Source organism: Gossypium hirsutum, chromosome D09, assembly GCF_007990345.1.
Source record: "Gossypium hirsutum isolate 1008001.06 chromosome D09, Gossypium_hirsutum_v2.1, whole genome shotgun sequence".
NCBI classification, from domain to species: domain Eukaryota; kingdom Viridiplantae; phylum Streptophyta; class Magnoliopsida; order Malvales; family Malvaceae; genus Gossypium; species Gossypium hirsutum.
In genome coordinates this window covers 42,585,844-42,611,358 of record NC_053445.1, presented here as the reverse complement: position 1 = coordinate 42,611,358, position 25,515 = coordinate 42,585,844, and the positions used below count along the sequence as shown (strand labels likewise).

The window sequence follows — 25,515 nt, the reverse complement described above, 5'->3', positions numbered from 1 at the left end:
ATTAAAGCTAAACTCCTTATTAATATATGGAATAAAAGAAATTCGCTAGTAATCTTATACAAAACTAAAAATTAATAAATTATATTTTTTAATAATTTTTTGGCAAAGTTCTAAGATTCTCCACTTTTTTATTTTTATGTTTTGAAAAAGTATTTTCAAAAATTACAAATCTAATCATTTAAGTACACTGTGATTTGAATATAAGTCATACTTTGAATATACCAATAAATTTTTAAAAAAAAATGTATAGGTAATTTAAACATATGTAAGATTACTACATTAAATTTAACTTGAATTTTTTTTAATTTTTTAAAAAATAATATTATGTTGAAAAATGAAAACATGATATTATCTAATAAAAAGTGAAAAAAATTAATTAATATATGAACTTTTAAAGTATTAAATTTATTTACTTTTTTTACACAGCGTATAGATTTCAAAATAAAATTGATTTTTTTTAAAAATCCCAACTATATTTTGTTTAAATTAATTATTGCCACATGCCACGTGGCCGAAGACGATGTCACACACGAGTTAATTTTATTTGGTTTTCTTGCGAAAAGGAAGAATTTTAGAGAAAATAAAGAAAAAATAATAAAAATGAAAAGATGTGCCCATTAACGGCTTAATTAATGAAGAAAATTCAGGTGAGCGTAGATATTGAAACATAGATTTTGAGTTAATTTTATTTTAGGTCCCATTGTATTTAAACACGGTTATGTTTAATACTTTAATTCCTATTTTTAATTTTATTTTAAAATTAAAAGTAAATTTAGTTTTAATGGAGATACCATTAGGTGAAGAAACTCACAGATTATATCACACAAAATAATATAATAGTAAAATTGAGTTGGCAACTCTTGGCTTCATGTAATATTTGCTTAATTAATTTAAAACAATGTCAAAATCAAGATTCCATCAACCAAGTAGAAGATGGAATAATATCTTTTTGTTTCGATATTCATCCCAAGACTCATTCTCTTTTTTTAATTTGGTTGAAATTTAGATTACATTAATTGAATATGACCACAACAAAAATTAATTGATTAAATATTTTTTTTTGTTAAATTTAAGGAGATATGTCGTTTTTGGAGAAATTGTAAAAATGCGTCCAGCTAGACGAGTTTTTTTACTGAAATGTCAAGTAAAGCGCATCTAGCTGGACGCTCTTTCTTTGTAATTATCGAAAAACGTGTCCAACTGGGTATACTTTCCCTAGCATGTCAATAGGTAGGAGTCCCGACCCCTCTAAAATAGAAAGTTTTCTATTTAGACTATTTAAAAATTTTAAAATTTTTAATTAGTAAATATAAAACCTTCTTTAAAAATGATAAAAATTTGATTTAATCTTTTAAAAATTATAAAGATATAAGCTATTAAAATAGTGAAATTATATTTTTACTATCGTAAAAATTATAATTTAATTTCAGCCCCCTAAAACTTTCTTTTGGCTTTGCCCCTGTTAGCAAAAAGGCTCGTCTACTTAAGCGTGCTTTCACTCTCTTTTCAAAAAAAAATTATTTCCCTAAATTTAAAATTAATCAATGATATTTTATCAATTAGTATTTTTTTCAATATATTTAACTAATTTAACCTGAAATTTAATACCATTCAATTAGACCCTTTCATTTCTATTTTATATCTCAAATTTTATTAAACGAAAGCAACTTATTAATAACTTAAATTTGGAACTTATTAATACTTCATTAAATGGCAACCTAAATGGTAGAAACAGCAGCTCATGCAAAGCAATTTTTATTTTTAAAAGTTAAAACACGTCTGTTCTTTTATAAATTTAAAATTTAATCGTTATGTTTTTACTAATTTAATTTCTCTATTTTTTAGATTTTTAAAATGCAGATTTAATTGTTAATATTGTTAAAATTATTTTATTAAAATCAAGTTTATTACAATTTCATATTTTTAATTTTATTGCTATCAAATAATTTTTTTATTTTAAAATATTACATTAATAAATTTAATAAAAAATTATAACATTAACAGTTTGACTTAAATTTAAAAAAAACAAAATAAAAAAAATAATTTTTTAAGAATAAAAATATAAAAATTAAATTTCAAATCTACGGATATCTATGATTTTAAATTTATTTAGAATGTTCTAACTTTAAAGTTTTACTCCGCGTGTGGTTGCTGACCGTTCTAGTGCCAGACTGCCAGCCAAAGTCCAACAAAGAAAATTCATGGACCTAAAAAATCTCAAATTAAAAAAAAGAAAATCAAACAGAAAATGAACAAAACTATTAATGGCTCATAGATTAGATTCATATTTCCTTTATGTACGGAAGTTGGGAAAGGAACAAAAAGATTTAGTCAATTTCCTCAAAGTTTCCTCCCAAGTCGAAGAAGAAGTCCTAATAATTTAGGACTGTTGGGGTGGTTTTCGTTTCCGTTTTGTTTCCTTCATTTCTGCTTCTGATCCCCCGTTTGTAGGAGGGAAAAGAAGAGAGATTGAATGGAGAGTGTAGTATGGCAAGGGTTGGCTTTATCTGGAATTTTCTCTTGGATTGTAATTACTTGTTATTTCGATGTAACCAAAAAGATTAGATCTTTGCTGCAACCTTGGGTGTCTCACCATGTTGTCTCTGGCACTTCTATCATCCTTAAGATCCAGGTTTGGACCAAAATAAACAATACCCAGATTCTCATTTTTCCTATTTCTTTCATTATTTGTGTTCTTTTTCCTCTCTAAGCTTTTCTGATTATACTAATTGTTTTTTAAATATTTTTCTTAATTCTTTTGTCAGAAACATCAGCATAAATTCTTGGATGCTCTCTTTTCTGGGTTGTCTTGTATAGTTTCTGTGCCCTTTTACACTGCGTTTCTTCCTTTGCTTTTCTGGGTATGATTTCTATTTTGCTTTCTCTTCGCGGATAATTTTGATTTGTAATTTTTCTCATTGGTTATTTCCTTTTATGATGTTTCCAGAGTGGGCATGGGAAACTGGCTAGGCAGATGACCCTGTTGATGGCTCTCTGCGATTATTTAGGGAACTGCATAAAGGTTTTTGTTTTAAACATGGTTTCATCATTTCTTTTTGGGTAATGTGTTGAATGAAGTCATAGAGTTAATATTGATTTGGTTTCTTGATTGTGGAGTCTGTGTTTTTAGGATGTGGTATCAGCTCCTAGACCAAATTGCCCACCTGTTAGAAGGATAACAGCTACCAAAGATGAAGAAGAAAATGCTTTGGAGTATGGGTTGCCTTCTTCTCATACTCTGAATACAGTGTGCTTATCAGGGTATGGATGTTTACTATTTACATATAACTTTTGATTGGTAGCTTTTCTAGATTTTGTAGTCCTCATTTTATTAATAAGTTTTTCTTTAAATGACTTTGAGAAAATTAGTTATGCAGACGCAAATATTAAGCTATGTAGGAAGTGCGTCGAGGGTATCTTCTAGGTGTGACTGACTTGCTTATTACCCTTCAATAATCAAAACACCTAGCTCACGATAATTGTGAACATAGAAACTTCATAATTCTCATGAGTTGAGAATGGGAAAACGAGTTGAAAACTAAAAGAAAAGCCATAGGTCTGATGGATTGTCAGCCCTTTACAATAAATTAAGTGCCCTTATATTTTTACGTGTCAATTTATTGGCTGGTATTTTCCAGATTCCTTGTATGCTATGTGCTATCCTACACACAGAGTGAAGATGCTTTTGTGAAACTTGGTGCAGTTATCCTTGCTTGCTTGCTTGTGGGTTTCATTGGCTTTGGTAGGTTAATTTTGTTCAAAAGTTCTTGATTTTACTCTTGGTTTTCCTTATTGCAAATATTAAGCCGAATTTGGTTTCATTGGTAGGAAGGATCTACCTTGGCATGCACAGCTTGATTGATATAATTGGTGGTCTTGTCTTCGGGTTTATGATTCTTGCAATCTGGCTATCAGTCCATGAATATGTGGATGCCTTTATTGTCTCTGGACAAAATGGTAAGTAGACCTATAGTCGGCAAATTTTTGCTTCATAGGCTGAAAGAGTCTGTCCAAGCAGGTTGAATTATTATCAGTCCAATTAGGTGAATAGAGATCTAAACCAAGGACTATTTTCTGCATAAAGAGGAGATGCGTGCCACAACAGAGGCTAGCCTGTAGTTCCTGTGATGATGTGAACAGTTTAGTCAGTCTTCTATTTCCCTACCTTTGGTTCTGTTGATTAAAATGACCAGCAGCCTTTTTTACTTACTAAATGTGATTGGTAATCTTAATGCTTGAGACATAATTATGCTTCTGGTTCTAGTTAAACTTTTTAATGTTGAAACATAATACATTTTTTCTATATTGTTTATGCTTCTTTTCTGTTGTAGTTACATCATTTTGGGCTGCCCTGAGCTTCCTCTTACTTTTTGCTTATCCCACTCCTGAGTTTCCAACTCCAAGTTTTGAGTATCATACTGCCTTTGACGGTGTTGTGTTTGGAATTGTAAGTAATTGATCACCCATATGGCATTGATACAATTCTTAGCTACTCTGTTATCGCCAGAATTGTTGTAGGAGTGCATCTTTGATGAATTACTGCCTCTAAAGTTAATTAGCAATATTGAATGCATACAGATGAAGAACATAGGCATGAAAAAACATGAAATTGGTATTCGTGAGAACTTAGATGCATGGCTTTCATTTAAGAGAAGGAAATTAACTGTCTCTGGGGCAGATACCGTATCATCCTGTTTTTATAAGATAGCTAATAATGTTTGTGCCTTGAAAACGTCAAAGTTGGCCTGTACTGCTTTTGTTTCAAATCATTTGCTTGTACAGACTTCATTCTTGTCAAACAACTAGTATATGTTTACAGTTAGAAATATTTAGAGGTGAATTTGTGGTATATAATATAGCTTATAGAATTACCACATTAGACTCCTATCCGTTGAGTACAAGAAAAGTTAGCTTTGATTTGTCAGGTTCTTTCAGGAACTTAGGATTTGCATGATTTACCACACCAAAGAGAATTTCCCCTTGCTTCTGTCCAAAAAGCCTATGGTTAGATAGGAAATCACCATTTCTCAGCATTTTCCCTCTTGACAGCATTAGGGGAGTGCCAGTTGCTGTATCAAAGATACTTTCTGAAGCTGTTGGGATCATTTAGAAGATGCATCAGGAGAAATTTTAAGCTAGGGTTCTGCATTTTACTAATATTATTGGTATGAATACATGGATATCAACATACATTCCAACACAAAAAAGATGAAGCAAATTTATCAGTAAGAAGGAAAGTATCTTCAAACATACTGTACGGTGTTTGGTACTATTATAATAGTAAACTACCTCATCTTGGAAATTTACCGAGAGTGCAATTCTGCACCTTGTTATTGGAATTGAATATGGAATAGAGATAGTATTCATTGTTTCTATGAAATGCTTCCTATTCAACCTATTGTGGTTCCTTTACATCTAGTGACGGAGATAACATCTCCGTCATCCAAGTGGTATTGGATTCAGTTCTTCTATTTCAGTGGCAGTTCGGCACCCTACCTTGTTGATGAAACAGATCAACTACTCTACTAGTATCGTAACCTAGTCCTTTGCTTTAAAGCATGTATTTATAGGAGCTGAAAGGTAATTCATTAATCTGCAAAGACATGCATGTTACTTCATAAGTGAGCATCATTCACTGAGATAATACAAGTGTTTAGTAACTTTTTCTTATGGAAAAAGGAAATGTAGAATATTTGCATTGGCATTCATCTATTTGACCTGAAGTGTTAATGTTGAGCAGGTGACCGGGATTCAACAGACATACCACCAGTTCCACCATGAAGCTGTTCCACGAATATTTACCTCGCAACTCACTATCCCTACATTTTTGGGAAGAATGCTAGTTGGGATACCGACAATCCTGATTGTCAAGTTCTGCAGCAAGGCTCTTGCGAAATGGATTCTCCCAGTAGTGTCAAACACATTGGGAATCCCAATAAAATCAACCAGCTACGTCCCAATGCTTAATGGTTCAGCTACAGACAAGAAATCCAGTGAGATAAAGCAATCAAGTTATATCCACAAGATGTTATTCTTCTCTCAACAAGATTTATTTGATGTCGACACTGGTATCCGATTCCTTCAATATGCAGGCCTTGCGTGGTCCGTGGTAGATCTTGTCCCCTCCCTCTTCTCTCACCTGAGGTTGTGATGCTTCTCCTTGGGATTGGATCTACTTGATTAGCCTGTTTTAGTGGCAGCTTGCAGCTTATTTGTAAATTTACATTTTTCTTTTTGGCTTTGCTTTTGTTTGGTACCGAATTTGCCCATTTTCTTCATGTTAATGAAATGGTCCCCAAGGGTAGTTAAGCAAATTATTTGCATCATCTTCCGACTGATCTGCCCTTTGGAAATATTTTTAGTCCTTGGCTTCTTTCCAATCTGACGATATTAATCCTTTCTCTGTTGCCCATAATTTCATAGCACTTCCTAATGGCCATTTGCCAATCTCAAATTATATCATTCGTCACCCAAGTATTAGCTTTTCAATTTCGTTACTACCATTTTCGATTTAAGTTTGTTTTTTCTTAATTGGTATAATATCAGATTTAGTATTTTTTTTATAATTTTTTATTTTAATTTTAAATAATTCAAATTGATCAAAGATAATGTTTTCTTTTGAATAAAATTGTAAATCCAGGTTTCATAGTTTTTGGTCAGAATCTCTCTACTTAGCCGTCTTCATTTCTTACTAATTTAAGATCACTGTTAAGTGAAAATCAGAATTTTGATTTAAAAAGGAAAAAAACTTTGGGTTGGCTTGATTTTGGAGGAATTTTGGGTGTAATAAGTCAATTAGTTTCCCCCAATCACTCTTCATATTGATCTACCCTGTCATGACCCGATAGTCACGGGTGTTGAAAAGTATATTTTCGGGTCTCTTTGCATGAATTAAGAGTAATTAGATATAATGATTAAATTGTATAAAGAGTGAAAGTTGATTTATAGATTAAAGAAAAAGTAAAGAGACTAAAGAAGCAATTAAGCCTTATTCCAACAAGTGGATGGTGTTGGTGAGTACATGTGTAACATTTATATACATATATTTATTAATAAATTATACTTACTTAATATTTAAGTATATATATTATATTATTATAATAATAAGTAAATGAAATAATAATAAAACAAAACAAATAAAATGAAAAAGAAATAGAAAAAGTGTTAGGATCGTCCCGATTAAGCAACAAACAAATAAAAATAGCAGAAGAAATTGAGAAGATGAACACACAAATTTAACGTGGAAAAACCGTTCCAAAGAGTATAAAAAAAACCACGGGCAAAAATAATTTTACTATAATGGCAAAAAAATGAAGAGTACAAAAGATGGAAATAGAACTAAACCCCGAAAACTCGAAAAACAAAGAACCCTCAAAACGTAAACACAAAATTCTCTGAATGTGTTAAGAGTTCTAATCTAATGAGTGTTTTTTTCTAAGATCGTAAAAGAGCCTATTTATAGATTAAATTAGTAAGTCAAATAAACTATACTAATAAATGCTAAATATATTATACTAATAAATACTAAATCTTCTAAAAAAGAAAATATATTTTTGTTTAACTTGACTTGCAAGCAATCTCTTAGAATTTGGGTCACACAACTCTAACAAAAAGAAACAAATTGAAACGAAAACAGAGAAAGAAAGAAAAGGAAAAGAGAAAGAAAGAAAAGGAAAAGAGAAAGAAAAGAGAAAAAGTTAGGATTTCAATTGTTCAAAGCTCAATTGGTTAGTTAATTTAGTTCATTTTCTTGTAATTTTTATGTTTTTAGGATCCTGGTATTAAATATTGCCTGATCTACGTCAAAATTTTAGAAATTATTGAGTTTTTAAATGTTGTCTATGTTGAATAATTTGAGTATTAGGGACTAAATTGATATATTTTAAAGTTAGAAATGAAAAAGAATTGAATTGTAGAATAAATTATAAATTTTGAGTATTAGGGACTAAATTGTGAAAATTTTAAAATTTAGGGATTTAAGTGAAATTAAAGAGTTAATTCTAGTTTAAACTGGAAATTGAATGAAAATATAGAATCAATTATGAAGAAATAAAGTTAGTCTCGGTTTAGGGACTAAATTGGAATTTAGGCAAACGTTGAATAAAAATTGAAATGTTCAATGTGAAATTGAATTGAATTGTTTTGTATTGATGAATTTTAATTGTTTTAACTCCGTAGCTAATGTTATACCGGAACCCTCAAATAAAAAGGGAAAATATAAAGTCAACGAGGAATAGCTCGGAAATTTTGGTTTGTATTTCTATAATCCGAATCTAATTATTAATTGTTGTATTTTGATTAAATGTTTATAATAAGTGATTGAGGTGAGTTTTTGGCATACCAATATTGAATTGAATTTATATGTATATGTGATTATATGATAAATTGATATTGGATATTGGTTGTTTTTGCATTGTGAAATTAAACCCTATTAATTGTATCGGGCCGAGTTGGATATAGATGACATGCCATAGGATTGGAAGAGTTCAAGGATTTCTTCGACTTCAAGTCGATGAGACACTGGGTGTCAATTATTTACTTCGGATTAATTTGATGAGGCACTGGGTGCCAAATTATTTCGGTTTAGTCGATGAGGCACTAGGTGTCAACTTATTGCTTCGAATTATCCGATGAGTACTGGGTACCAAATTGGTGTGTTTCGGTTGGATTCGTGTATCCATCAGAGTCCGAATCGTGTTAATAGGGGTAATTAAATGAAATGACACTATGATTGGTATTAAAAAATACCGAATGTGAAATGGATATAAGATACATGAATTGTGTAGATATGAGAAATGAATTTGTTATGGATGAATTGTTTATGAATTGATTAATTGAATGATTATTGTTATAGTATGATTAAATGTGCATATTATATTATTTTGTTTTAAAATATTTGGATTATAGAAATACCACTGAGTTTATATTCAGTGTACGATTTTGTTTCCCGTGCGCAGGTTAGGTACTTAAGTGTGATCGTCGATTCAGCATCCAACAACAAATCCCGAACTCAAACGTGGTGATGTTATTCTTTTTTGTGTCGGCATGTACCTAGGGCGTTTAAATGTTAACTATTTTGTGGATTGATTGTAAAGAAGATTATAAGTTAATATTGATTGGTTATATATATAAGTATATGTTTTATGTTAAAGTTATGGTATGGTATGTTTTAAATTAGTGCATAAATGTTCATGAATTAGGTAAAAGTTGATTGAATTTGGTAGGTTTATAATATGGATTACATTGATGTTTTGATGACTTGTCTTGATAATATAATTGTGGTATATATGAGGGTACATTAGTTAGATATTTAGATTGATTGTTTTGACATGTTTAAAATGTATTTGATCATGTTTTGAATTGGTTGAATGAATGATTTTTTAGTTGCTTAGTGTCCAAGATTGCAGGGAATGGTAAACTTAATGTTTAAGGTTCATTTTGAGTCCACACGGCCAGACACACGGGCGTGTGACTGGACCGTGTGAAACACACGACTAACGATGGGCGTGTGGTTTGGCCATGTGTCCCCTGCAACTTTAAAATTTCAAAACAGAATGCTCAGGTATTTTCACACGGGCAAAGACACGGGTGTGTGTCTCAACCGTGTATGGCACACAACCTAGCACACGGACGTGTGACTTAGTCATATGATCCAAGTCAGTGAACACCTAAGTTTGGACACGACCTGAGACATGGGCGTGTCTCTTGACCGTGTGAGCCACACGGCCTGGACACACGTTCCTTTGAAAAATTTTGATATTTTTGAAAAATTTGTTTGAGTACCCGTCTAGTCCCGATTTGTTTCTAACATATCTTTTGAGCCTCGAAGGCCTATATAAGGGACAATATGATTGATTTATGACATGTATGTTAAATAAAATGTAATGTCCGTATTTGATTTGAAAAGTCTGGTAATGCTCCGTAACCTTGTTTCCAGTGACGGATAAGGGTCAGGGGTGTTACATACACCATCTGTTTCGAGAGTAAGCTTGATCTCTTTGGATTGCTTATTTTACTTATATATATGCTCTCTTTTTTTTCTTTTTTTTCTTGAAGGCCTCTTGCATATTTGCTATTGGTACGAGTTGAGGTTTATGTTTTTAAAATAGGTTCTTATTTAAAATTAGTATTAGAAGGCACATTTTGTATGTAATGGAAGGAGGTTGAATTGCCATAAATTACTGATTTTTTTTCACTGCTTAATCCATTTGCATAGTGTAAACAGCATGTTTGAATTTACTCCCTATAAGATCCGATCAATAAATACTACCAACACCAACTCCCTACAAAAATCATGCCAACACAACAGCAAAAAACCCAATCAATAAGTACAACCAACACAATTTCAAAAAAAGTTGTTTCGAAGAAGCTAAATTGAGCCTGCAAACAGAAAAGGGAAAAGCTGGTATTCAAAAAAGAAATTGAAAAAGAAAGAGAAGGGGATTTATCTCTGTTTGAGTTCGGGCTTGGAGCTTTGGGATTCTATTCGGCCAAGAAGAGCCATATATCCCATACCCAAGACGATTGAACGACGGATGTGGTAGATAGAGTGAAGATAAGTTCAAAACTGACTTGTTATTTTTGTGATTTGCAAGTGGGTTTCAAGATCTGAATCGTTGGATTGAAAGAAAAAGGAAAGGAGCATTGCATGGCTGGTGGTAAAGAAGAGTAGCACAAGGAAAGAGACGAGAAAATATAAAAGGAACAAAATTTAAGGGCGGAAGAAATGAATTCAATAGTGGAGTAATTAAATTACATAAAATCCCTCTCCGCTATTTTTATCATGTTTTGATTCGTTATTAGTTATAACTATTTTGATTAATTTATTTTATTTCCATACTATTTTGAGGAAAATTTAATTAAGTATAATCACATTAATTTTTCATATATATTTTTACATCCTATAGATATTGAATCAAATCGAATCTAAAAAGCAATTAAAAAAACTACCATGCAATAATAACTACTTTGACGGTTTAGAGAAAAGAATAATAAAGATTTAGAATGGCACTTGCATAAAAATGGACTTTCGTCGTTGCTATTTATTTATTTTTTAGTGATTTTTATACTTGATGAAATTAATGACACTCGAATATCTAGAGAAATAAGTTTCTCTTAAATAATGTAATACTTTCAAAAAGAACAATAAAAGTTATTAAGATAACTCTTCAAAAGGTAGATATAACTTATCTTAACAATGCGACATGAAAGATCATTGGTCACGTACATGCCATATGCCCAAGCATTTTGTTTCTATTCATATTCTTTAAAGACTATATAATACGCCTCGTTGACAATGCAACAATGAATACTATTGCAATATTTGGTTGTATAAAATTAGTTGATAGCTCCAGAAGAGCTAATATATTAATATCTAAAAAAAATAAAATTCGTGATGGTTAATGGTAAAAGATATTCTCAGCAATTGATCTCATATTGGAATTGTGAATAAAGAAAATTATATTTAGTATGAATCACTCTTGCTATAAATATCTACATCTTTTGATAGAGAAAGATAAAGTTATTAAATTATGCATGATACTTAGATACCTATTTTTATTTCGAAAGGGATAGAGAAAGATTCACTTGAATTGTATATTAATTTAAGAGAAAGATATAACCATCGGAATATGATAAATTCATCTAAAGCTTGATATGATTGGATGCACATGAGGTTACAATATTTTAAATTTGTGAGTGAGTATAACTTTGCAGTATTTAAGATAAATTCTCAATTATGTGATAATAATATTATTAATAGAATTGCTAGAGAACTTTTTTTTTTAACTTTCCATGTTTCAAATGTTTTACATGTGGATGAATAAGATAACAAGCTATTAATGAAAATCACGAAATCCATCCTACTATATCTGCTTCATTATTTGAAGATTCAATTATGACATTATTTGTATTTTAATTTAATAGTTTTCCCAATAAATATTTAACAAGCTATTAATGATTTGATTTGAATAAAATAACAAGCCATTGATGTTATACATGTTATAGATAAGTGTAGTTTTTTTTTTTCACAAGTCTTTTTGTATCATATTAAAGTTTAAGGAAGCACATTATCTATTAATAAACATGTAGTGGATGAACTTATAATAACAAAGTCAAGAAGATAAGTTTGAATCATTAATCAATAAAATTCATACATTGCGTTTTACTTTCTCACTTTTTCGCTCTTTTACAATTTCTTTCAATGAAATGTCAAATCTATATGAACGAAGCCGCTCAAAATAGAGAAATTTACAAACCCTTTGACCCAAAGTTTCGAAGACAGTTGAGACCTCAGTTTCGCATCAACAGAGGCTGGATTTTGATGAAGAACTCCACAGTTTCACCCTCAAATTACGGCAAAGTTATGAGTTGTACATGCATGAAACAAACAGCAAAACATGTCATTAAATGTTTGCTGCAAAAGGCAACCATTTATAGCAAAGAAAGGAAGGCCCCGCCTCCAACTGCTCACTTTTGCCGTTCCCTTTCATATTTTTGTTACAGTGAATTACTTGTCTTCTTCTCTCTCTTTCGCACTGAAATCAAGAACACTGCCCTTGATTTGATTTGATGTGACTTTATAATATCATATATAATAAATTCTGTGGCTTACTGTATAAATGGTTTGAGAGCACTTCTGAAAATATCCCAATATATAATCCATTTAATGGATTATTCTTTCCCGTATGTTTTCGCCAGGCATTCTTAATTCGGAAAATTAAAATAAGTATACATTTCCAATATTTGTTTACAGGAACGTGACTTGAAATTGGAACAAAACTATTGTTTTGGCTTCTCTTTTTCTTGTTTCCTCATGAATATGTACTGATTAACTGCAGTTCCTTACCAGATATTTTGGTGAATGCTCCATTCCAAAAGGATTGCCAGATCTGTGTAATTAATTGGGAAGATATATCATATCAGACAAGTTTTTATAATAATTATTACCAAGTACAACATTAGGTTGACTAAAACAGTAGTTATATAGGGATGTCTTGTTTGAAACATCCTTAACTTTCCTATATCTTTATAAACTTGGGGTGTGCTTCAAGAGTTGAAAAATGTAAGGCATGGAGATGATGTAAGAAGAAGCAAGGAGGAATCTCGGTGGCATACATGGGGAAGTCCAGGCATCCATCAGCCACTGCTTTTATTTTATTTTATTTTATTTTATTTTGGTTTTCTGGGATAATAACTTATAACCAAACCATAAGATACGTAATATTTCATTCTTGTATTGATTGGGACTGAATATTTTGTTGCTGCAATCTTTCTCTTTTTTGTTCCTTGGCTTTTTTTCTTTTGATCGCTCAACACAACACTTTCAACGCCATTATTACATAAAAGAGAAAACAACACCAACATCACAAGACATAAACTGTCAGACTGTGGTGGGAAATGTCTCTTTCTAACATTTTATTCCGACATCAGAGATATGCTTGATATAGCTCATGAACTGGTCGAATATATAATTTTTTGAGTGAGGCCTTAGATTAGTTTATGGATACATGTACTTAGGGAAAATTAAACCATTTTGGAACTTAACAAACATAGTCAGAATTGGAAAACACTTGAAAGCAGTAAGGTCATGGTGGAATGGGCAATTCATGGATCTTTCTTCATCTGTAGTTTTATGTTTAAAAATAGAAGCTAACTGGAAAGAATTTTGTCGGTGATGATTGGGCAACTGGGTTTCCTTTTAATTCTGAGTTATTTCTGTTAATATCTCCCGTTTTCCTTGAAATGCAGCATTTATACATGTTAGAGATACATTGAATCGAAATGATTATTAGTTGCCAATCTTCCACACTGCATTAACGAGTCCTTCTTCCTTAAAGCTGCAGCAGCTTGAACAAACAGTGCACTCCCTTCCCAAAATATGTCATGTGCCTGTAACTTACATATAGTCCTCATTATATTATACTCACTATTACTTATTATTGCCAACATGTTATGATTTACTTCACTCACATTACCCACCACTAGTAATACATTCTTGTCAACTAACTTATTTCTCATCTTGTATAAAATATGGCATTTCTTTCGTAACATATTTTGGTAAGGGGAGTGCTATTTGTACACTTAAGTGCAAGTGCACTCTTTGTTCGGCAGGGAGAGGGAGAAGAAGCACTTGCATTCTAGAGAGTGGTTAAGAAGAGGACTTGTAAACAGTATCTATAATTGAGCTTTTAAGTCATAATCTCCAAAACATCTTAAAGGTGAAGCAAACCTAAGAATCTTACAGATTTTCTTAGGCTTAACTCCACAGTCTTCCCAACATGGAATGTCGTTTTTAAGGTTAACTCTACAACCTTCTCAGCATGGAGTGTTGTAAACTGTAATCAAGGAATGCTCCTGCCAATCTTCCTAGGCTTAGCTCCATAATGTTCCAAATCTAGAAGGCTTTTTGGTGAGGAGAAAAAGTGTAGCTAACAAGTGAAATAAAATGTACAAAGAGAAACGGAGAGAAAGATTGGAGCAAACCTTTTAACATTGAGTGTGACAGTAAAGGTGAAAAAAGGCAAATGAAAAGGTTGAAAGAGCTTTTAGAGAGAGTTTAGAAGTCGAAGAAATTTGTCGAAACGCCAAAAGCCCACACACAAGTTGTGATAGACTCCTATTTATTAGTTTTGAGAATAATAGTTACAAAGTTAAGGAGTTAATAGCAGTACAAAGAGATTAAGGTTGGACAAAAGAAAAGGTTGAAAGAGCTTTTAGAGAGTCTAAAAGTCAAGAAAATCGCCGAAAGGGGAAAAAGTTCCTTAGAAGTTGTGATAGGTATATTAATTACAAAGCTAAATGATTAATAAGAGTGTTGAGATGAATTTTTCACTATAAAGAGGTTAAAGTTGAGCAAGTCCCCTCACAAGAGATGTTCCCAACATAATTTTGTTGTTTCGAACAAAAATTATTCTAAACAAAAATTATTTTTTAATAATATTATTTTAAATAGAAGTTTTGAATATTATTGCTCTCGAAATGCAATTATTATAAGCAAGAGTTATTTTAAACATAAATTGTTTTTAAATGATAATTACCCTTAATTACAACTTTTATAAAATAAAGCTCTAATTTAAAACATAACGATGGGCGAATTTAAGTGAACCCCCTAAAATTTTTATTTTGACCATTTAAAACTTTTAAAATTTTAAATTAGTAAAGTAAAATTATACTTTGGCCATGATAAAATTTTAATTTAATCTTTTAAAAATTTATATTGTTATGAAGAACGAAAGTTATCTTTTGATTAACATTTGTTATTGCGAAATCAACTATCTACATTTTTTACTGCATGAGAATTCTGCTGGAATAGAGAAAAAAAAAGATAGAATAGTTATGAATTTATGATTTTGTAATTCTAAAAAGGGAAAAGAAAACATATGTTTGTCATGTCATCGTCCTTTATCCCAAAAAACTATTACGTTTCTCCGAAAAAAAAGGGAGTAACACGATATTGTGTTTCCTTAAAATTTGATTTCTTTTAAAATTATTATTTTTCTTAAAAACTTGAGAATAGCTATCCTTTTGCTCAAAAAGAGCATACTATTGTGTTTCCTTGAGCTTGTTACCATTACTTTTATCTAAAATAAATAAATTAGTATAACGCAATTATAATGCCGAAATATACAACATAGGTTTTCTTCACTTCATTTCTTATTATTTATCTTTGTAAAAGCTATATTTAATTAATTAGACACATGTGAATGTTGAATTCTTCTTAACCTTATTGCATTGTAAAGTTTCGTCAACTATCTCAACAATCACGAAGGTCCAGTTCTTTGTTGAACAAATCAATCAAACTAAACTAATGTATCTACATTGTGATTAACATATCAAAAATATCCTACGGACACAAGTTGGAATTTGGAACCAAAAAAGAAATGACAAATAGATTATAAAAGGAGAATAAGGTAAAGAGAAAAATCAACCAACAATATTTTACCAGAAAGATTTTATTTAACAATTTATCCAAATTCATAAACCATTGAAATCCAATATTAAAATACTCAGATCGATTGCTTGGTGAAGATCAACTTGATAATGAGTGAATTTGGTTTTAATGATGCAAACAAGAAGATTTTAGTTGCAGGCGAGAAGAATAAGAAAAGAAATTGATTTTATTATATTTTATTCTTGGGAAGGCAAAACGAAATGAAGCTTTAAAGATAAGATGGGAAGGCAAGGCATGCCATGCCACTAATTAAACCACCACTTCCTTTGCAGAAGAAATTTTAAGGTACAAAGGACAATTCACTAAAATTATATTGAGCCGGTGGACACTTCTATTTGCCAAAAAAAAAAAAGTAATCATTTTCCTATGGAACAAAGGTGTTGACATATTACAAAGCAGATAGATCAAAGCAAAGATCCCTCAATCAAAGAGAATTTACCTCAAAAACACAGGGAGCTTGATCTATCATTCTTACAAATACCTTTTATCTGCATCCATCGGCTTCTCAAGAGTCATTTTCTTGGCCATCTTCATGACCTAAACAACAGGTAGCCGCTTGTTATTTTACATATACAACTAAACCCAGCACAGATACATACCGAGACTCTTGCATATATTGTGTCATTTAAAACTGAGGGTGCATTACAGCATACCTTAAAAGTGTTAACGTCTAGGCCTTGTCTGGAACCGGAATTCAGCTAACAGTGCTATATGATCAGAGGACCACTCTGGAGAAGGAAGGGCAGTGTCTTTCCTCAAGCTATCCTCATCCAAGAGTTCCAATAATGCCTCCACTGTTAAAGAATCCGCTGAAAGTACAAAACAAAATACTCATAAGCATCTGCATCAACCTAAAATACATCTAAGTACACAAGAATCTCAAGTCACGGCATTCAAGATAAATTATAATTTGTATATGCACTATCCAATCCAATCATCCAAGTGTTTTGAAAGAACAACACACCGGTGTAGAATATGTAATCCAGGGTGCCAATAAAATCTCTTGTGCAATTTGTGAATAAAGGTTCATTAGTTGTGATGTCCATTTTTCTTCTCTGATGTTCCAAACCAAGACCAACACCTCTCGCAAAGGGTGAGTAGGCACTAACCTATTCAAAGAAACAAATTTTGTCAAATACAAGCTGTGATTAAAGTAATAGGATTTAAAAAAAAAAAAACATAAGCTACCTATTGAAGAACTAAAGAGAGTTTACCAGTGGCAACTGATGAGTCAACTTGCTGTGAGGACGCAAAATCGCAAGAGGATCTACCAATAATTCTGGATGCAGTGGATCTACCTTTCCCATAGCAAGAAGTAAATGGGGAGCACTATGAAAAATACAACAATACGCATAACTTGGAAAAATTCTAATGCAACAAAATGGTCTTAAAGCACTACATAATCTAATATAACGTAAAGGATAACAGTATTACCTCCCAGGAACTGAATTAAAATCCCCACACACCAACATTGGAATGTCTGCACTTGCAGCTATTTTCTCCAATCCCTTCAAGAGGGTATGCACCTACAACATTATAGAGAGAACACAAAATAAACAATTATTTTGAAATACAGATACATATATGTATAAATAAAGAAAGAAATTAAAGAAAAACTAAAACCTGCCAGATTTTGACATCCTTTAACTCTGGTGGAACATTTACATGTGTATTTGCCTGCACTCCAAAACCAGGAATGATAGGAAACAATTACATGATGCTTGTAGACTAGAAACTACAGAAGAGTTGCAAAGAATATAAATGAACAACTAAGCTGTCTTTAGATAAGTCAAGTTTCATGAATATAAAGAATAGCCAAACTTCTAGAAGAGATGAGTATGATTAACATTTCTATTCCATCTTTGAGAAAATAAAAATGGAAAGGAGTAGGCAGAGAGAGTAAAAGAACCAAAACACGATAAAGAGAAAGCACATAGTAACCAGCCAATCTAATCCAAATTGGCATTTGGTTAGTCAAAATCAAATATGCAGAAGTTTAGTGGGATTTTGATGCTTCTTATCTATGTTACTAGAACTTGGTTGAGAGTGTTGGATGATATGTGTTGACACATGTATAGTCAGATTTTTCTAAGTTTGTCCATGTATTTGGAGGATCCTTAGAGGTCATATCCCCATATCTATGTGCCGGACACATGTACATTAACAAAAATGAAGAGTTGGAGCAACATAGCTTCTAATTGTTGGAATGTGTTGTTCACAAGCAAACTTTTTAGCTGACCAACCTAAAAGATCAAAATCCCGTTATACAAATATAGGTACACTCATTAACCATTTTGGGTACATTACACCAGCTTTCTCCATCACAACCTGCCTGCCGCCTGCAGAACAGTTCACACCTGTATATGGATCTAGAGAAAGCAACCTGCCTATAGAAAGCAACAAATTACACACATCCATGGCTACGAAACTAGAAATACACTACTTTAAGTAAAGCTAGGCAGACCAAGAAAAAGTTACTCTTCAAATCCTCTTGCAACAAATTCAACAAGCTGTGCAAAACTTGCCTTTTTAAGTTTCAGTCTTAGATTATATACGACAAAACCCAGGTAACATAGCCCATTAGTTGAACTCAAGCCTATAAGGCTAAAGATACTCCCAAACTATCCTTTATTTATTTATTTCAGGGCAGAACAGCTGCAGCAAGATCAAAGCATGTTCAACTTGCCAACAGCCCAATAAGAAAACCCTAATATGATATCATGTTTTGACCATAAATAACGCATTGAAGTAAAATAATGTGAACTAGAGAACATATAATAGAGAAGACAAGACAGCATAGAAGAATAAAAAGAACAATTCATACCACACAAAGAAGCTGTCGCTTCCCAGGATTGTCAGCTCCCTGATTACTAAACTTTGCTTCCAGAACCACAATTAAGGCAACATTATCCTGCAGATGAAGAAGAATTTACATGATATGATCATATATGTACTGTTAGAGAATGGATACAGATCAAAATTAGCTGTAATAGATTTATTACCTTAACCAAACGATTTAAAGCAGCTTTCTTCTGAGTAGTTTGAACTGCAACCTCAGTCAAGGATTGAGCAGCCTTATTAAATTCAACCTGCAAAAGACATAATTTACTTTAGCAAAGAAAAACAAAATAGAATCCCATATACCACATTAGAAATACTTCCGAACCTCATATTTTTTGACATGGGAAAACCTATCTCTACGGAAAAAAGTAGCACAGCCGTCAATTGTATGGATATTTCCACCATAAACCTGTGTCATAAACAACATAAATTATACATAAAAGAGTAATATCATTAAACCAGTGAGATGGGTATCTAAGGAGTTCTTAAGCAACCTCATTTGTCTTCCTCTTGTATAAAGCTTGATACCCATGTTTGTCCAGCTCGGGGGCGAAAAATTCCTCGAAATGGTCATTTTGCACCTGAAAAGATGAGAACAGCTGGTAATTAGGCACACGCTTTGTTCACCTAGATGACTGAAGGCTGAAGATAATTTCTGGCTGATGATGAGTTGAATCCACCTAAAGAAATTCTGGCCTCCCAAATCATTTCCCATTCAACTATGGTCTCTTCTTTGTTTTGAGGAAACTCCATTCTTTCTTAACAAAGATGGAAGAAGAGTAAACTGACGTCCTCATTAGCATCGCTCATCACTACTTCCACTCTTAGATCAAAAAATTATGGAGGCAAATAAAACCTTTTAGGCGCATATATATATAGACATACACACAGACAGTTTGCATTTAAAAGAAAAAACAAAGGATACAGATGAGCATTAACCCAAATCTAAGATTGACAAAAGTGCAAAAGATCTACATCTCCACCCAAAATAAAATAGTAAACATTAAACATGGAAGCAATTTTTTATCATGCACTAAAATTCAAAGCTATTTCTCAGATCAAAATGGAATTTCTAAAAGGCAGCCATCGTCATTCATCAAATGCTAACTGAAAGTATTACCTCTTGAAGACAAACAATGTCTGCACGATAACCAACAATTTCTCGCAACAAATTCTGTCTGCGGTATGGCCAAGAAAGAGCCCATGAAGGACAATAACTGTATAACTCACTGCTGGCATATGTGTCAGACAATATGTTGTAAGACAGAACAGTAAAAGTTCCAGAAGATGAAATACGGCCATCTGAATCAAGCTGCCCCATCATATCAGTTCCGCTTACTGGGATCAAGCGCCGAGGAATAGGGGAAGGTGCAGGAATAACACGAGATGTCAAAATAGTATTGGGATGTCCAACAGGTAGTTTTGTTTCCATATCAACAACAACACACTCAAACTTGAGAACATGGCCAATATCATCTGCTGAGGGTGTATATGTTTTAGAGCGTCCAACTTCAAACCAGGTTTCACCACCACTCCTCTGTGTAACTGCAGCAGGATACAGAGATGTAGAACCATTTGTCAAGCTAGCGCTTGAAGCTGAACCAGTTAAGGTAGCATTAACAACTCCAGACCCTGTGCTATTGAAACGGCCAAATATCTCTTCTTCCTCATTTCCATTTTCATTTACAGAACTAGCAGCATGATCATGCAGAACACGGTGATGCTGCCATGCATCTGAGAAGCACTTTGGAGAGCAATGGTAACTTTTAGCAACAGGTATTTTAGCCTTCACACAACCTAGGCACTGCAATGTGGCTTGCTCAGAGGGATGGACACTACAGACAGCAACTTTTCTATCACTTTGTATGCGATACCTGTGAAATAGAGCCAAGAAAGTAACATTTTGTATTAGACATGTAACATAAATGGAAAATTGTCCTACTATATGAGTATTCACTTGATCCCGGAAGAAGACAGCATAATCAAATGAAAAGATCTTAAATCACAATAATAGGTGCACAGGATACACGCAAGATAATCTCTTTCCCAAATAGCAATCCAGCAATTATAATAAGAATGCATAACATCCTCATCTCAAAGTTCAGTAAAACTACAAGGTACCTAAAGTATGCTTCAACCATTAACAGACATAAATAATATCTCATAAGGGTTAAATATTTTTGTCTTGCTACGTAACGATCTAAAGAATAACCAATGACTAAAATAATCAGTCAATTCAACTTTATATTGCCAATTGCTACATGCAACTGATGTCAAGGATAGAGTTCTATGAACTTTTGTGATGAAAAATATGGTAACTACCACGACTTTCTATTACCTTTCAAGGCATCTCTAATACTTTTAAGAATGTAACCAGACTGACTTCTACCCACAATCTGGTTCAAATAGGAAAAGCTTGAAATAGGCAGTAACATATTAATTGCCTCATTACTACCTTTTCAACAGTTTACATTGGCTGATTAATATGCATCCAGTCTTTTAACTGCACGATTCCTTGTTCATATAACCAAGATTTAATGTGACGTACTTCTCAATCTAAGTTGAAACATTCTAACAAGTTTCACAGAGATAAAGATGCCAGGGCGTCACAATAATAAATACACCCACAACAATTATTATTAGTGACAGAACATTCTAGCTAAAAGAGCAAAGTGTCATTCCAATTTAAGCAGAGACAGAAGATGACATCAGATAGGTGAACAGCGCAAACTAAATCCAAGTAAAACCAAACAAATGGCATGAAACTTAAAGCCATAATCGGAATCAAGAAACTACTTCTTAGGCTTCAAAAATTAAAAAACCAAATCATCAAATTAAAAGATTAATCCAGCACGTAAAGTAACAAAACACAGACTGCAATCAAGTCAAAAGCAATCACAGTATCTCCAATCGAACAAGCAGAAAGGCTCAACTTATAAACCTCAATTCCATACATTCCTCCGTGTAATTATTTCTAACCGCCCACCAAAGAAGCTCCATAGAATGTATTTACTTAGAACAATAAAATATATATTAACCAAAAAACTAGTTCAACCCAATTGACCTAAACGAGACTACCAAAACACCGAAAAAAAAGAACTAATAAAAAACATAAAAAAAGGCAGAGAAGTTTCGTAATACAAACACTTACCACCCACTAGAAAGGGGGGGGCGGGGGAAGAAACTTTAATTTTTAATTAAAACACTCACCAGGCATAAAAAGGCTCATATAAGATTAAATGAAACCTGTTAACGGATTTAAAAACACTTACCACTTGTACCTCAAGAAGTGACCATCAAGAGGGGCCGACTCAGGCACGTCATCGGTGGTAACGGTCTTGTCGGGTCTGCGTAAAAGCAAGTAAGGCGTGAGCTCGCAGCCAACAATTGGTATATCAGAAGGGAGGTGCACCCGTAGCACGCTCAGCATGCTTTGACTTCTATGGCTTCCTTTGTCACAGTTCACAACGGTCACTGCTTTTTAAGCCTATTGAATCCAATCCCACACTAATAGTAGCAGCAGAACAAGAAATGACCTCGAAACGATGAGCAATCCTATCGGGGCGGAGTCCAGGCGGATCCGCCATTTACTTGAGCCAAGAACAAGCCAGCCTTGAACCGAAATCACCCTTTCTTTTCTTTTCTTTTTTTCCCAATCAAACAAACCCTCGTAAACCTCTTAATTTAATCTTAAAAATAAAATGCAAAGTTAACAACAGATCTTGTAACAAAATCTAGGGTTTCGAAAAGAAATGATAAAAAGAATGAAAAAGAATGGAGGAAATAGGAGATCGAATGATAATTAGGGTTTTACAGAGGAAGTGGAAAGGAAATAAGAGAGACAAATTAATTATAATATAAAAAATTTGAACAACGAAAATTAATTAGTAGCAGTATTTAGTTTAGAAAAAGTTCAAAAAAAAACAGAAGAGATCGAAACTTAAGAAGTGGAAGGTGGCGCGGCGAGGCGTGGTGGGGGTGATGGCGATGGAGCGGAAGGGTGGCTTTGTTTGGGTTTTCCGCTCGTTGATTCGGAGTTCAGCTCTTTATATTAAAAGATGAGAGAAAGGCGAGGGAGTCGCAGTTTTTCATTTTTATCTTTCAAATTCTTTTTTTTCTTTCAGTATTGTATTATTTGCGATAAATAACGATCTCCATCTTTGCTTTTTATTTTTTTTATTTTTTAATTATCCATTAATACTAATAATTGAAATATATTATTATCTGAATTTCATTTAAAGAATATATATATTCGTAGAATTTATTTACTTTTATCAGTTCTATTAGTTATGATTTTTTTTCTTTTACATTTGATTTTTAATTATTATTTTTATAGTTTATAGGTTTAATATGGCATATAATGACAAGTTTAGTCTTTAATTTTTACCAATTTTGTCACTTTAACCTAACTCTTTTTTTTAATTATCACTTTAGCCGAATCTATATTTTATTAGCATTAACGTGGTAACCTACGTGACCATCTACATGCATTTCATTACTGACATGGATAATTTTTTAAAATTTGTTATAATCTTTTTTATTTTTGAAATTTTAGGAAGTACACACGCTTCAAGTTGACATATTAATGCTGTTAAGTTGTTTACAGTCCAATCAACTTTTCCATCTTTTTGAAGATTGATGGTCAAAATAATAATAATAATTATGACCAAAATGACAAAAGAAACAAATATTAAGGGCTAATTTTATCATTATGCCTTTAGGTGTTTCATTTTATGTTTTTTGTCTGTTTTTTTTTTTTTACTTATGTAAAAATTTAAATTCTCCTACTATAAAAATCATTCTAATATTAGATTTTCAAATCATATATATATAATATCAAAGTACATAACTTCGTGCCAAGTGTCGCAACCTTATTTTTTCTATTTAATTTCCATATTTTTATTTTTATCTGCTAAATAAAATTTAAATAATATAAGTAAAATAATTTAAACGCAATTTTATCTTAATATATTAAAAAATTCAATTTTAAATGAAAAGTAGTATTTGAATATATAATTTTTTTCAAAATAATTATTACTTAAATAAATTATGCAAATCATATATGTTCATCATGTAGTTTTTAAATAATATTTTAATATATGAATTGTTATCTACGTATTTATTTAAATATATTACAAGCAATAGTGTAGAATAATATATATTATAACAATGTAGTTTTCTCCAATTTTTTTCATTAAATTCTTGTTTTTTATTTAATATTTTTTTATCAATTTTGATATATTAATACATAGATACAACTAAATATATTAATGGACGAGGTTAATTTGTTACCAATTTGATATTAAACAATCCCTATAAATAATTCATAAATTAATATCAATAATTCTATTAATATTTAAAAATATTAATTCAATAATCCATAAATTTAAAAATATATATTAACTATTCATTTTTTAAAAACATTAAGAAAATAAAATTATTTCATATAAAAATATTTTTTAAAAAATTTTACAGAAGGATGGATATAAGTTATCTTAAAAATTTTAAATTTAAATTTTAACTCAAAAACAATTATAAAAAATAAAAGTTGATATCAATCAAACGTGAACATATAAAAGAGGGTTAAAATCCTCCATTGTTTACATGTAATACTATTTAATCCTTCAGTTTATTGCTTAACCAAAGAGACGAGTATGAACTCTCAAAGTACAAGGGATCTAAATAGAAATTAAGCCAAAAACCTAAAAAAGTCATTCCCCTATAGCCTAAAAATGGGCAGTAAATTTCCTTCCAATTTATTAATATTCTAAATTTCTTTCTTAAATTAATAAAACTATTTATATTATGTATTAGATTAGTTTTAGAATTTAACCTAAAAAAATATTTTATTTAGATTATTAAATTGCTAAATTGTAATTACTTTTTATATCTCACGTATATTTTTCGTCTCTTAAACACATATTTAATATAATTATTTAACTTAAAATACATCACTTAATTATTTAATTAATAAAATATATTATGATATTATTGGTATATTGTTTACAAAATTAAAAAATATTATGTAACTATAATAAGATAAAGTTTAAAGAGATTCATTAAATTTATTTTTTAAATAGCATAAATATTTTAATTTCAAAATTCAAAATATCATTTTAGATAATATTTATAAAGTTCATTGAACAAGAAGTAACAGAATCTGAATAAGTTAAAATTGTTTTGGTTTGACAATATTGTTAATTATGAAACAAATCATTACTATTCTTATAATAATAATTTTAAAAATATTGTTAGAATATTTGTAACTTCTTCAAAATATAATAATATATTTTAAATATTAAAATATTAATAAAATAAAAAATTAACCAGTTCACTAAATTTCTTTATAATAATTTTAAAAACAAATATTGTTAAATATAGTTAACAGTTTAAAAACATATTTAAATTTTTAATATATTGTTATGAAATAAAAAAATTTTATTTTTATTTTACTTTTTGGTCAATTTTTTTACTTGAGTGTTAATGCAAATATGCATGCATGTTTATTGTACACAACTAAAAGGAATAAAAATATATATTATATGTTTTTCTTTTTAATGAAGTTAATTTTATTAATTGTGTATGATTGTATTAAGTACTGTAAAGTTTTTTGTTTTTAATATATTTTGGGACCAGTTTTATTTTTATTTTTTTCACAATTTAATTTTTTAAATAATTTTTTACAATAAATAAATAATTTCATTATAATTCATGCTAAGTGA

General features: G+C 31.1%; 2 protein-coding genes across 2 annotated transcripts; one reads left to right on the top strand and one right to left on the bottom strand.

Annotated features, from left to right (window-relative positions):
• Positions 1–2,162: 2,162 nt before the first annotated feature.
• On the top strand, positions 2,163–6,361 carry LOC107891239 (lipid phosphate phosphatase delta). The gene is made up of 8 exons (XM_016815966.2): positions 2,163–2,632; positions 2,766–2,861; positions 2,948–3,022; positions 3,131–3,261; positions 3,639–3,742; positions 3,829–3,957; positions 4,332–4,447; positions 5,741–6,361. The coding sequence occupies exons 1-8, from the start codon at positions 2,474–2,476 to the stop codon at positions 6,149–6,151; spliced, it is 1,221 nt and encodes a 406-aa protein (XP_016671455.1). The 5' UTR covers positions 2,163–2,473; the 3' UTR covers positions 6,152–6,361.
• A 9,837-nt stretch (positions 6,362–16,198) lies between these two features.
• Positions 16,199–22,924, bottom strand: LOC107891241 (carbon catabolite repressor protein 4 homolog 1). The gene is made up of 12 exons (XM_016815967.2): positions 22,066–22,924; positions 19,914–20,667; positions 19,288–19,374; positions 19,119–19,202; positions 18,955–19,041; positions 18,777–18,863; positions 17,576–17,629; positions 17,387–17,478; positions 17,167–17,281; positions 16,917–17,061; positions 16,606–16,761; positions 16,199–16,489 (listed from the first exon to the last, which is right to left on the bottom strand). Exons 1-11 carry the CDS (start codon positions 22,221–22,223, stop codon positions 16,616–16,618), a joined length of 1,809 nt encoding a protein of 602 aa, XP_016671456.1. The 5' UTR covers positions 22,224–22,924; the 3' UTR covers positions 16,199–16,489; positions 16,606–16,615.
• Positions 22,925–25,515: the final 2,591 nt, after the last annotated feature.

Bases quoted from the DNA above. Each gene is read 5' to 3' on its own strand.
- LOC107891241 (XM_016815967.2), bottom strand. From the start codon at position 22,223: ATGCTGAGCGTGCTACGGGTGCACCTCCCTTCTGATATACCAATTGTT. The intron at 20,668-22,065 runs GTAAGTGTTTTT...TCTATTTCACAG, and splicing joins CACTTCTTGAGGTACAAGTG to GTATCGCATACAAAGTGATA. The intron at 19,042-19,118 runs GTTCGGAAGTAT...TGTCTTTTGCAG, and splicing joins CCCATGTCAAAAAATATGAG to GTTGAATTTAATAAGGCTGC.
- LOC107891239 (XM_016815966.2), top strand. From the start codon at position 2,474: ATGGAGAGTGTAGTATGGCAAGGGTTGGCTTTATCTGGAATTTTCTCT. The intron at 3,023-3,130 runs GTTTTTGTTTTA...CTGTGTTTTTAG, and splicing joins ATTTAGGGAACTGCATAAAG to GATGTGGTATCAGCTCCTAG. The intron at 3,743-3,828 runs GTAGGTTAATTT...TTTCATTGGTAG, and splicing joins TGTGGGTTTCATTGGCTTTG to GAAGGATCTACCTTGGCATG.